The sequence below is a fragment of the Eubalaena glacialis genome, chromosome 7 (assembly GCF_028564815.1).
Source record: "Eubalaena glacialis isolate mEubGla1 chromosome 7, mEubGla1.1.hap2.+ XY, whole genome shotgun sequence".
Lineage (NCBI taxonomy): Eukaryota > Metazoa > Chordata > Mammalia > Artiodactyla > Balaenidae > Eubalaena > Eubalaena glacialis.
This window is the reverse complement of record NC_083722.1, coordinates 107,109,066-107,122,424: the sequence shown is the minus strand read 5'-3', so window position 1 is coordinate 107,122,424 and position 13,359 is coordinate 107,109,066. Positions and strand designations below refer to the sequence as shown.

Below are 13,359 nucleotides of genomic sequence, written 5' to 3'. Positions count from 1 at the left end.
CTCTTAATGCTGAAAAGAATAAAGAAGATATTAAAATGGCCTGCATGAAAATCCAATCAGTGGTTGCCTGGGGCTGAGGGTGGGGATATTACCATAGAAAAGGCAAAGTCAGTTTTGGGGGTGGATGGAAATGCTCTGGACCTCGTTTGCGGTGGTGGTGGTCATATGCAAGTGTACACACTCGTCTAAGCTCATTAAAATGCACGTTTAAACGGGTACATTTGACTGTACATAAGTTATGCCTCAAAAAAGGTGACTAAAAAAAGTTCATAACCTCATTAACATTTTCCAAACAATACAGAAAGGTACAAAATGAAAGTATAAATTCCCTATTGCCCCCAATCCCTCTGCCTCAAAAAAAACAAAAAAACAAAAAAAGCCCCTCCAGCATCAGTTTCCAATGTAGCCTTCCAGGGAAAGAAAAAGTGTTTTATGAATAGACCAGCTCTACAACATGCGTCTCTTTGCTACCCCCTGAATATTTAAAAAACCCCCCTGGGAAGCTGGGAGAAGGACAATTACCTGCGGTTTCCTGGCTCCCTTCCCTCTCTTCACCCCAGGCCCCACAAAGGGCAGAAGGAGCTTGAGTTGAATCCCCGTCTTCAAATACCAGCGAGGCCCCTGGTCGTACTTGCGCTTGGCTAACGAGGCCTCACGCCCGCTCACCGGAAGGAGTAAAGATGAGCGCAGAGATGACGCAAAAAGCCTCAGAGCAGGGCCTATATAGGCTCCCGGCCTCCCCCCTCCCGCGGGGCGGTTCCCAGGCGGACAGTGGGCGGTCCCGGCCGGATTCATTAGGCGCACCTGTGCGCATCTAATTAGCGTCCAAAGGTTGGAAGGCAGGAACACCTGTTTGGGGGGGTGTGCTAGGGGCTAGGAGTCCAGGGCCCTTTTGGAAAGAGAACTAGGGCCGGTGGGAGCACAAAACTCAAAAGCCATGATCAACGAGCAGGATTTGGTCTGTGTTAACTTGACGAGTTATGTACTTTGTCCCATAGGATGCCATCAAGAAACCATCTTTATAGAATGAAGTCGTTGTTCTCAAACACCTAACGTCCCTGGAGGTTGTCATTCAGTGGATCTGGAACAGGGCTGGGAAATGTGCATTCTGGAACGGCTCCCGAGGTGATTCTGATGCACCATCCCTGGATTAGGCTGTCTTCCACTTAAAGGCTCAAGGACTCCAATTCAATGCCCAGATCCTCTGATATCTCCTCCGGTCTATTCTCTGTACAGCAGCCAAACCTGATCACGGCACAGCTCCGCTTACGACTTTTCAACGGCTCTCCGCTGCCCCTGGGTTTAAGATGGCCTGTGAGGTCCTGCCTCTCCTCCTCTTCCACTGTGCTCTCCCAATTCTCTACGTTACAGGGACACTGGTCGCCTTTCAGATTCTCAAACTCACCCATCTTCTCCGCCTCTCCTGTGCCTCCCCTAAAGTGCTTACCCCTCTCCCTTCTCCCTCCATAGAAACAACTGCTCCCTCCTAACCTTGGAAGCTGTGCAGGAGGGCAAGTCCTGGCATCCTGTGGAAATGGTGGCCTAGGGGACTGAGCAGAGGACCAACATCTGCTACGTGCCATCCCTGTGTCTGGCTCTCTGGAGTGTTTTCGCATACTCATCTCATGTTGGCCTCACTACCATCCTGTGACTTTCCCCTGTATTCTAGATAAAGAAATCGAGGCTCAGGGAAGTGGCTTGGCTCGCCCAAGATTCCACAACTACCAAGTGGTAAAGCTAGGCATCTGAGTTCTGTTCCTTCTCTCCAAAGTCTAGGGGAAAAGGCTGAAAATCAAGGAGAAGGTAAAAAGAAAGAAAGGAAGAAAGAAAGAGAAAACCAGAGGAATTAAAAAACAAATAAACACCCCCTCAAAACCAAAAACTCAATATCAAGATGGCTGCCATCAGGGTCTGAGTGGATTAAATTATCTTCAGTCATTTATGCCCAGTCAGCTACAAAATAAATAGATCAGGAATAGAAAGGGGTCTCTTCCATTCTGGGCAGCCCCGCATGGTGTTTACACCTAAGCTGAGTGAAAGCGGCTTGAGCCCCAAGCCCACCTTGAGGCGGGAGATAGATGGGCTCCAGGTTAGACATTTACAACTGGCCTTCTGTTAACATTTCATGGGGCAGGAAAAAATGGGCTTCAGGCCGGACACTTACAACTAGCCTCCTGTTTGCATTTCCTGAGACAGGAGATAGGCGGGCTTCAGGTTAGACATTTAAAATCAGCCTCTTGTTTGCTCTCCGAAATGGAAGCAATGACAGAGACAGGGTAAAAAGCCAAGCTTTGTCTCTTGTGGATGCCTTAAGATAACAGTCATGGCAAAAACGAAGAGGGGCAAAACCTTGTTTGAGTAAAGGATCAAGGGATCTCTGCTTTGCCCCTCCTTGGGGCAAGGGAGACACTACACATGTGTAGAAAGGCTCCTTGGGGGTCAAAAGTCGGGACAACTCCAGGCCACGGTGACTCTTGCTTCTCCCAGATGCCTTCACGTCGGGGTCCATCTTGGCTGTGGGGTGCGTGTGCACCTAAGGGGAGGGTCCGGAGACAAATTAGCCAGGGGGGGACATTGCAAGATGACTGGCCAGAAGGGAGACAAAAACCTGGACAACTGCCCCCTTCTAAAGGATTTAAACTTCCTAAAGGCGCTACTCTCTCTCTGAGTTCTCCCGTGCGTCTTTCCGCACGTACTTTGCTTTTCCAATAAACTTTCTACTTTTCTCTTTACTTTCTGCCTCCTTGCCTGAATTCTTTCTTGACAAGGCAGGCAAGAACTGCGGGTTTAGGCCCTAGCCGCTGGCCTCTGTGGTCTAGCAGTGAGGACTCCGGGTCCGGGGACTAAGATATTGCTTCCAGCTACTGCTCACTGCTGCTTGCTGCAAGTTGCCGCTTACTGCTGCGTGCGTCCAAAATCCACCTCCCCTGGATGGGAAGTGAAGATCCAATGCCCAGAAATAAACAGCCATTCTGAGAAGGCACAGTTGCAGCCACAGCAGAAACCTGCTGCTTTGACTTCACACCGGTTTCCAGCAGGCCTGGCAGTATTTCTAGAGCTTGGAGTTTGCATAAATAAGAGCTAACTCCAAACTCCGCATTGCTCTTGGATGTTGAAGAGAGTCTTAACCAAATTCAACGCCAAAATAAAGTTCAGCAATTGCAAAACCTCAGGCGCACCACAGAGGTCTTTGTTTCAGACAACAGCTTCAGCTACCATCACTGACCCACCTCTCACTGTCAAACAGGGGCCACCAAGGGGCAGAAGAAGCAAGCTGGAAATGAGCCAGCACCATCCTTAGAAAAATAGTGCAGGATGGAACTAATCCTTCCAACCCTTCCCTGCACACTCACTGCTTCCAGAGTTTTACGAGACTCCTTGTAACTTTCTTTTTAGGAAGCTAGATAGGCGCCCACTTTACCATTTTAATTAAAAGTGAAAGAGAAAGATAAAAACAACATTTACAAATGTCCCTTATGTGCCCAGAACTGTGCTAATGTAATTTAATCTATAATGTAATTTAATCTGCACATGAATCCCAGTTGTTTAGTAATTATGCCCGTTTTAGTAATTTAAAATATGAAGTTCAGAAAGGATCAGTAACCTGCCCAAGGTCACAGAGTGACAAGTGGAAAGAACTGCCTTGAACCCTTTTGTCAAATGGATGAAAATGAAATTAAGAGGCAAAGCTGGGATTCTAATCGGATCTGTATGATCACAGAGCCTTCTGGTTCCCTCCCACGCGGGCCTCCCAAACAGGACAGCCCCATCGGGTGAGCAAAACTCGTGGGGCACAAGTGACATCCTTCAACTGATAAAATTATGCCCAAGTCCTCTTGGGCCAAGAGATGCTGCCTGAGATGCTCTGGAACTCTGGCACTGTGTGTAATTTATCCCCCACTTTGTGTGCCACGAGAGGGGAATGCCCCTCTCTTCTTCTAGGGCCTCGCACGCAGGGAAGCCCACACCTTGTCGGATCTTGTACCCAAATCCCTCCTGTATTCAGGGGCCTCCCCATTGGAATGAGACTTCACCACATCTGAGTGGCTTGGGGTACATCCACCACCTTAGAAACTCCAAAGGCAAGTGGAACCAAACGCTCGTGCTGCGTGCCGGCCACCGAACTTCTCTGAACCTAACGGCGCTTTGGCACAGCGTCAGCTTAGTGCTTATCTTCTTAACCTCCTTCCTCAGCAGTCAGTCCGTCCACACCCCTAGAGGCACACTGAGATCAGCATTTCGGAGCACGGTAAAGAGACCTTACTGAAAGCGAATGGCCTGAGGATTTGTGGGGCACAGCCTGTGCAGACAGGCCAAATCAAGAGCAGGCCGAGCCTTGGCTAGAGACCACAGCTCTAGCTCAGCTTTCGTCTCACTGGGAGATTTCCCAGGCTGGTCCCTGCCCAGGTCCTGTCCTAGTTTGGGCTTTGTTCTACTCTTCTGAAAGTAACTAAAACAAAGAACTTGAAAGCCCAAGAGAACTATGGGGTTGGCAAGTCCAAATCCCTAGAAGGGGCGTACCCATCCAGGGTCTTCATTCAGTAGTACTTGAGGACCAAGAGTCCATTTGCCCAAAGACAAAAAACGTGAACTGCCTGGTCCATGGTGGGATCAAAGCAGGACTGCTATATTCATGACCGTGGTTTTCAGACAACTACTGAATTGCCACGATGCTTTCCGTTCTCTGAGGGATGTCCAGTCAAATGATCAGCAGCTACATCGGCTGTTAATTTCTGTCACATTTCTGTCTCACCAGCCTGCACACCAACTTCCTGGAGACATCAGGAGTGGCCTCTACATTTGATAACTCCTGAACTGTGCCTCCCACCACAGAACCAGAAAAAGGGGTCTGGCCTCACCGAACAGTCACCACCCCAGGAGCCAGGAAAAGACAACCCCACCACCTTTTTTTTTTTTTTAAATAAAAGATCCCACTTGCTGGGAAGCAGAGGGAATAATAGTATGCGCTAAGATCTACAGTGAAAAAGTTCTCTCTACCAAAGAAGCCAGACTCCAAAGACCATGTATTATATTATTTCATTTACAGAAAGTTCAAAATTAGACAAAAGTCTCCCAAGGTGTTCGGAGCCAAGAGCTGTGTATCTCTGTGTGGGAAGGAGGCAGTGATAATTGAGGAAGCATGGGGGGATGTCGGAGTACTTGATAACACTTCATTTTGATCTGTGTGCTGGGTACATGAGTGGTGTTCATTTTGTGAGAATCCAAGTTGTATACTTAATGATTTGTGTGATTGTGTATATTTTATATATAGATAAAAATGACAAATTAAAAAACCATTCCCTTTATAGACAGAAAGTGGCTTATACTCATTGCTGCCTGCTTGCAGAATCTCATCCACACAGTGGGCCAGAGACTTTTTAAAAAGAACAAACCCATAAGCCTATTTTCTCACCTTCAAATGGTTTTTTCACGGTTTTCAAATGCAATAAGAGGTTGTTTCAGGCTGAATATCACTGAATTTCAGGGACTAATCAAGCCTTTTTCTGCACTTGGCCAATCTCTGGATAAGCCAAATTCTGCCTGTGGTCCCACGGAGAGATGGACTAAGTAATCCTCAGGCCTCCCAGGTCTGACACCGGGGAGAGCTGAGACGTGGAGAGCATGGGCGAAGTTAAGCAACTTTCCCCAGATTACACAATGAGTTGCTGGTGGGGGGCCTTGTGATTCTCGGTCCAAGGACTATCACTTTTCTACTACATCTCATTCCACAGGGGCCAATTAATAAACACTGTCCTTTGGGGAACAGAGAAAAACCGAGCCCAGGGAACGTCACTGGCTATTCTCTGTATACAAAGCACACAAAGGGGTTTACCGAGTTCCTCTCCAACAGGAAGTCATTTGTCTCAGAGAGCCAGGAAAAGGAGGGGGTAAGTGCTGAGTCTGCATTGCAACACAGCCCAGTGTTTTTGTGGAAACGGTGGTCCCCTAATCAAAACACAGTTGCATAAATGGACTCACTGCACTTCAAAAAGAAAAAAAAAAGAAGAAATTTAAAGCCTTATAAAATAGGAACCACACAACCCTGACTAATTTTAAAGCTCTTTCTCTGCTGTCTTTTTTAGAAAGTAGCTAAAAATAAAGGCTTGAAACTTGAAATAATGTAAGCAAGTAATCACACACACACACGCACACACACACGCACGCACTGGGCTTTTCCCATATATGGCTGCATTATTCTTCAGACTTTGAAAAGGCCAAATGAAGAGATGGCCAACAACCAAAATAATCCTTCAGACATTTGAAAACGAGGAGAAAGAACTAGAAGAGTGGGTGAATGGCAAACAATTGCAAGGCTCCATGGGGGTAAATAACACTGAGAGGGATTAGTTGCCATAGTACTTTAAAAACATGGGCACATGCATTCTGACACCGGACCCCTTCTATAAAGAAACTGTTTTGCCCTCTGGCCTCAGCACTGAGAAAACTACAGCTGCGGTAATTTAACATGAAGGACTTAAAGAAGGAAACCAGTGCAGGGGCATGACTGAAAATTTAATTAAGGCCGTTCTCAGCATGAAATCTGTAAAGGAGATGAGGGCACATCTCAAGGTCAGAAGAAAGGGAAGGAGACATGTGAAAAGGGACGAGGGTGCGGATTCAAATAAGCGCGTCCACAGCAGAGGCTGGCTCTGGAGGACAGCTTCCTCATGATGGGGGCTTACTACAGGGCCTAGTGGGTCCTACTTGAAGTGTTTCTGCAGAAAAGATTAACCCATTCATGTCAAATAAATGCCATCTTGAGTGAGGCAGGCTGGAAAAGTCACATTTGCATGGTGGTGTGTGCTTTACCAAGCCTCGTCATAGACAATTCTGGACACAAGGTAAAGCATCTGCTTTTACTGATACAGAAACTGAGGCCCAGGGAGGTAAGTGACCTAACACAAATCCATGACAGGTGACGTAGTGCAAGTGGCCCAGAGCAGCGATTCAAAGCAAACTCTCCCAAAATGCAGGCCGGGGCTATTTGCACTCACAAAACCTCAGACGCAACCCTGGTCAGAGTGCCGAGTTTAGGTATGGATTTCGGCATATCCACTACCTCTGTGACCGTGGACAAGTAATTTCCCCTCTTCTGATTCAGACCCTCAACCAGAAAATGACAGGGCAGGTGTGCGGAGGCAGAGAGAGAGACGAACGCGACCTGCGTGAGTTACCCTGCTCTCTGCACGCGTCTGTGAGTCTGTCCTCACAAGCCCCCAGATGGGACTGTCGGGTGCTCTCACTGCTCCCCTAACTAGACAGCCTTCCTGCTACAGACTGAGATACGCACACAGAACCCAGAGAAATGATTTCCGAAAAGTAAGACCAGAAAACCTCCAAAAGCATAGTGACAAAAACTGGTGAAGCGGCAACACGAATTTAACATTTTCATTCCACTGCTTTTTTTCTCTCTCACTCTCTATGGGTGGACCTTCCCTATGATGCTTCAGATTCTTTTTCTGAAAAGACACCCCACTGTCTGGTGACACTGTGTACTTCTAATGGCCTTCCCATGCATGCCCAGAAAGGCTTCTATTATTTGGCTTCTATTATTTATTATTTCTTAATTATTATTAAGGAGTCAGTAATAATAAACAACAGCAACCAAACTAGCAGCACCATTTACTGAGGGCTGTGACGTACCAGGCACTGTCGCTGAGCCCTTTCTATATAATATCTCTCATCTCTACTGCTACCAGCTGAGGTCGGTATTCTTGCCTCCATTTTCTAGATAAGAAAACTAAGGCTCAGATAAGTTTAATGACTTGGCCAAGGAAGGCCATCTTAATAACTGCAGGGCTAGGATTTAAGCCACTGTCTGGTTGGTTCCAAAGCCCATTCTCTCTTGTTCTACTCCATCACTAGGCCCCTAGTCAACATGCTAAATGCTAAATCAAGACTCTGGGTAATGCTGCTTGTTCAGGATTTCATCTCGTCACCATCCTGCAGAATGGGATCTCCTCCAGGTGCTCATAAGGAACTCCCACTGAAATTCCAGGGAAGCTGGACGGTAGAGAGGGTGGAGAAGAGGCGGGCTGGGATGACCCCAAATACTTTCCCACTGCACCACTGGGATCGGGTCCAGAATTGTGGTTTCACTCCCAGTCACTAACCTGGTGGGGCACGAGCCCGAGAGAGGTTGGAGGCTCATTCATGCGGTCGTCACTGCTGCTGGCAATGGCGTAGCCCCTGAGAAAAGGAAACCATTAGAGCTGCTCATTTCATAAAAATCTATGTTTAATTCCTGTGAGGACGATCTGGAGGAGGTCCACATAAGATTTATAAGGATAACCGAAACGCCCCTTGCTAGGCAGCATAAGCTGGGGAAAAAAACCCTAATTTCCCTGGGAGGAAGGCAGAAGAATAGTTTAAAAAAAAAAAAAAGCTTGTGTTTTAGAGTCAGAAAGACCAGAGCTTATGAGCACAGGCAAGTTGCTTAATTTCTCTGTGCTTCAGGTCCATCAACTATAAAATAGGAATAAGACAGTTGTGAGAAATGAATTAGGAATAAGTTAGATAAATTGCCAAGTGCAACGTCTGGCTAATGTTAATTCCCTTACTTTGAAACAGTCTTGTAAAACACCGCAGCACATTGTTGAATTGAATTGAAATTTTGAAACAGAAAACATTCCAACCTTAACTTGTTGAGGTGATGTAAATGCTACCACGATGGAGGAAGGAGAAAGAAAAGCGAGGGACTAATTGGGCAGAACGAATACTCCCTCCCGAATAACAGTCTGATGTTTACTTATGTTACAGAAGAGACGTGACACAGACCCTGCTCTTAGCCTATGACCAAGGCAAATGTGGAAGACAGAGTGGTCAGTGTCAAGGACTCAGAGCCAGCTCTGAAAGATTTTAACCCAAATGCTTCCTGTCAGGGCGCCACAATAAACACAGGTGCCAGGGGGATGACAAAGATGAGAGGAAGACAAAAAAAGCTGCTTATTTTCATTTAGCTCTGAAGCATCTATACTGTTACGTATGCTACCAACATTGTACAGAGGCTGTCTTTTCAACTTCAGAGAAGAACTCTGAGTTATACAGTAAATAGAATATTCATGTTGATTTCTGAGAACTGGAAAAACAAATCTTTCAAAAATTCAATTCTTTCCTGCCTGTATTACAAACAGCATAGCAGAGTGATTAAAAACAGAGTTTGGAGCCGAACTGGGCTGTGCTTAATCCCAGCTTTACTACTTATCAGCTACGTGAATTTCAGCAACTTAGTTATCTTTGCTACGCCTCAATTTCCCCATCAAAAATGGGACAGATAAGAGTTCTTTCCTAATCTGTTTGCTATGAGGATTAAATGAATTACTATTTGTAAAGTGCTTAGAATAATGCCTAGCACTATGTAAGGGTTGAAAATAAGATAAATCACAATGTGTTTGTCACACAGTCAGGTGTAAATACCTGTTTGGCTCCACTCTGCCTTCACTATATCACACTCGACAGCACGGTCTCCAGCGGATATTGAGAGAGTCTTAAGTTGTTTATTAAGTTTTCTTTTGCTTCTCTCTTTTCTTCATTTTCTTTCCTTTCCTTTTCTCTTCTTTTCCTTCCTTCTTTCTTTTTCTAAATTACTGACTCTACTTTTTAAAATTAATTTAATTTTTGTCTCACTTTTATTTATTATAAGATGAATTACTTCTGTTGTTTATAAGTCATAAAGTAGGATCTTCTCCTTGCTTGGAGAAGAGAGGGTGTCTAGACCACAATTGTGCTAATTTTTATATCTGTAATATAACATATATACAATGCGTTACACATAGAGACTACCGAAAGGCCCAAGGTCAAGCTGAGACAAAACACACCAGCCTACTCCTTGTCTTCCTCTCACATGCAAGCCTAACCCTATGAGTGCTTAATAAATTAAAAAATATTTTTATAACTGGTGTGGCATTGGTGGACTAAGTGGTCAGGACCAGTCCCCCCATTGAGAACAAACGGGAAAGCTAGACAAAGTATACGAACCTCTGTTTGAAAGCATCAGAGAGCTACCACAGTAGGGGAGAATTACAGAGCTAAGGTTTATAAGAGGAGGGAAGCCCACAGAGGTAAACCAGGCATTTGCAAGGGGAGTTTTCCCCCATAAATGATTGTCAATGTCCAAAAAGCAGTGGCCACAAGATCAGAAGCTGAACAGTGATACCCACTGACTCATGAGGCTGATGGGAAAATCCAGAGTTGAGGTCTGCCAATAAGGAGGAACCATGGAAAATATCCCAGGCTTTGGGTTGGGATCGTACAGGGGTGCATCCTCAGACTAACGGTGAACCGGAAATAGATAAGCCCTAATTGGATAAAATGTTCTAGGATGGTAGTCCCCTTGGCCTAGCAGTTTGCCAGAAAGAAATGTAAATCACATCTCTGTAATTTTTCAAATATAATGTCCAGTACTCAATCAAATATAGCCAAGAAGATACAAGGAATTGAGGAAATTTAAATATTGATTGGATATGTGGTAATATTAGAGAATTGTCTTTTATTTGTATTTATATGTAAAAATAGTAAAGATACATACTAAAAAGATATATTTTTATGAATGAAAAGCTATGTCTTGGATTTGCTTTAAAATAAGTCAGTGGAAGGAGAAAAACTGTGGACAGTACTACAGATAAATGATGACTGGTAATTGTTGAAGCTGGATGGTGCATACAAGGTGGTTTCTACATATATACACAAATTGTGTGTGTGTGTGTGTGAAAGAAGATATCTATATCTATATATCTATATCTATCTATATATATATCTTTTCATATATGTTTGAAATGTCCATAATGAAAAGGTTTTGTTTTTTTAAAAAAAAACCAAAACCAGGTATATGAGGAGACAATACATAACCAAAAGCCAATAAAAACAATAGACAATAGGAACAGGCTCAAAGGAGATCCCATTAGGGATCTGGAACTGATAAGGAACTGATAAGGACTTAAAAGAAAAACATGATCAAATGTGTTCAAAGAATGAAAAAGACCAAAATCACAATTTTAGCAGAGAAGAGGGAATGTATAAAATAAGATCAGATGGAAACTCTAAGAGTGAAACATATAATTATGAAATTTAAAACTCAATGGATGGTTTAAAACATAGACACAGAAGAAGGAAGAATTAGTAAACTGGAAGATAAGCCAAAACCAAATAGCCAGACTGAAGTAAGGAAAGACAAAATTATGGAAAGTACAGAAAAGAGCATAGGCTGATTCTAACATGCAACTGGGGACTCAAAAGGAAAGAATCAAGAAAGGGGCAGAAGCAATGTTTTAGGAGATAATGGCTGAAAATTGTCCACAGTGGGTGAAAAACATCAAGCCGTGGATTCAAGGGGCACTAAAAAGCACAATCAGAATAAATACAGAAATAGGTATACAATAATAAATAACAGAATTAGGTATGTATTCCCAACTTCTGAAAACCAAAAACAATGAGAAAATCTTAAAAGCAACTGAGGGTAGGGGAAGAGGGAGAAAAACAAATTGTATCAAAGGAGTAGCAAGGAGATACACACCTTGCTCCTCAACCAGGATAAGGGCAGCTAGAGACCACAGGAGTAAACTCTCAACTTGCTAAAGGGAAATTACCACCAGTCTGGAATTCTGTATGCAGCAAAAATAGCTTTCAAGCATAAAGATAAAACAAAGACATTTTTGGACAAACAAAAACTGAAATATCTTTGTCACTAGCATTTCTAAAGGCAATAATAAAGGGTATTCTTCAGGCAGAAGGAAAATGCCCTTGGATGGAAGCTCAAGGTCACAGAAAGAAATGAAAAGTAACAAAAAGGAAAGTATTAGCAAAATGAAATGAATACCAACTATATAACAATAATAATATCTTCTAGGGTTTAAAATACATACAGAATTTTTTTAAATGAATGTGCAGACAGTACTGGGCGCCTGCCCAATCTATTCTCCACTTCTATCTCATCACAGTTTCATTGAGAGAGGCAACATGCCCAGCCAAAGGACTACATTTGTCCGTCTTCCTTGCAGTTACGAGTGCAAGGTCATGTGATATAGGAGTTTTAGAATCAATAAGTAAGTCTTCCCGGAGAGCCTTTTAAAAGGGGGCAGGCTCAGCTGAGCACAACTTTCATCCTTTGGTCATTCCTTTCCTCTTAAGTGTAACACAGAAGCAACACTGTTGGCAGAGCAGTCATCTTGTGACTACAGGTGACAAGCATAAGGAAGGGAGCTAAGAGTGGCTGAGTGAATGTTAAGCAAACAGTCCCTGATGGCGTATCGGAGCCTTTGTACCAGCCCTGGAAGCTGCCTCTGAGCTTCTTGCCGCATGAGAAAAATCAAGCTGTACCCTTTTGGCTAAGTCACTTTAGATGGATCTGTTACATACAGCTAAATGCAATTTCTATCATATGTGATTCACGTATTGCCTTACAAATGCTCAGGGCTAAGGAGATCAAAACATATTAAGAGAATAAATGCATGAAGGTCCTAAGGCCACTACCAAAATTTTTATCCTTCCTTATTATCAATTACCAATTAACTCTAGGAGAGTTCAGTTCCAGAAGGATGCAGAGATACAGCTCCAAAGATCACAATGACAAGTTCTCCAGGCCAAAGAATCAGACTGGTTTTTTTAAAATCTTATTTTTTTGAGGATGGAAAGAGCAATAGAATTCTCAGAAAATTCAGACTGAGAAAAGGCCAAGGGAGATACAAAAGCTTTCTTTGTTTAAACACCCATCTCTAAAAGGCAAACTCACCCTTCTGGATGCTGCAAAACGGAAACCATCAATTCCACCGCCAGGGCTCCTGCAATCATGGCCAGTCCTGGACGACTCACAGTGCACTGCTGGTCCAAGGTCCGGTCTCTGGTTGACTACAGAGAAACAGTCACTGACGTGAATGCAAAGTTCTGTTCCGCCCAATGCCAGCTGAGTGAAGCATCAGACTCCTCCACAATAAAGCTCTATCACATACCAGACGCTCACTGTCGGCAAAGATCAGTCAGCCTCACATGATACCATTTCTTGCAAGTACCAAGAAAAACAAAATATACAAGTTAGGTAACTAAATAAGGTAATACGCTAAAAAGGATTAGCAGTTATAAACAAATTAAAGATGGGGGGCCTAGCTGCCTCATACATGGAGTGGCATCATGTACTCTTTTAACTGACTCAACTCTACTGTGCTTGTGAGTTCAGAGCCAGAGGCACAGAGAGGAAGAACATTTGAACAGAGCAAATGGTCCTGCTCTGCCACCGTGACTGCGCTAACCCTTGGAGTGCCCGGGAGACGGGAGCACTGATCTGCTGTCCCCGCCATCCTCTGTTTCCATGTGCCCCTCACAGTGGAGGCATCTTGTCACCCTGAGAGTGATCTCAGGGCTTAAGAA

The 13,359-nt window shown here is 44.2% G+C and overlaps 1 protein-coding gene across 5 annotated transcripts in view; it reads right to left on the bottom strand.

Moving 5' to 3' along the window:
* The window catches only part of ATG7 (autophagy related 7), a 333,595-nt gene that overhangs the window by 167,070 nt on the left and 153,166 nt on the right, over positions 1-13,359 (bottom strand). For all 5 annotated transcript variants that reach the window (XM_061197268.1, XM_061197267.1, XM_061197270.1 and 2 more), the window contains 2 exons: positions 12,728-12,843; positions 8,115-8,190 (listed from right to left, as the gene is read on the bottom strand). In XM_061197268.1, coding sequence (XP_061053251.1) covers positions 8,115-8,190; positions 12,728-12,843 — 192 coding nt within the window. The remainder of the gene's footprint in view (positions 1-8,114; positions 8,191-12,727; positions 12,844-13,359) is intronic.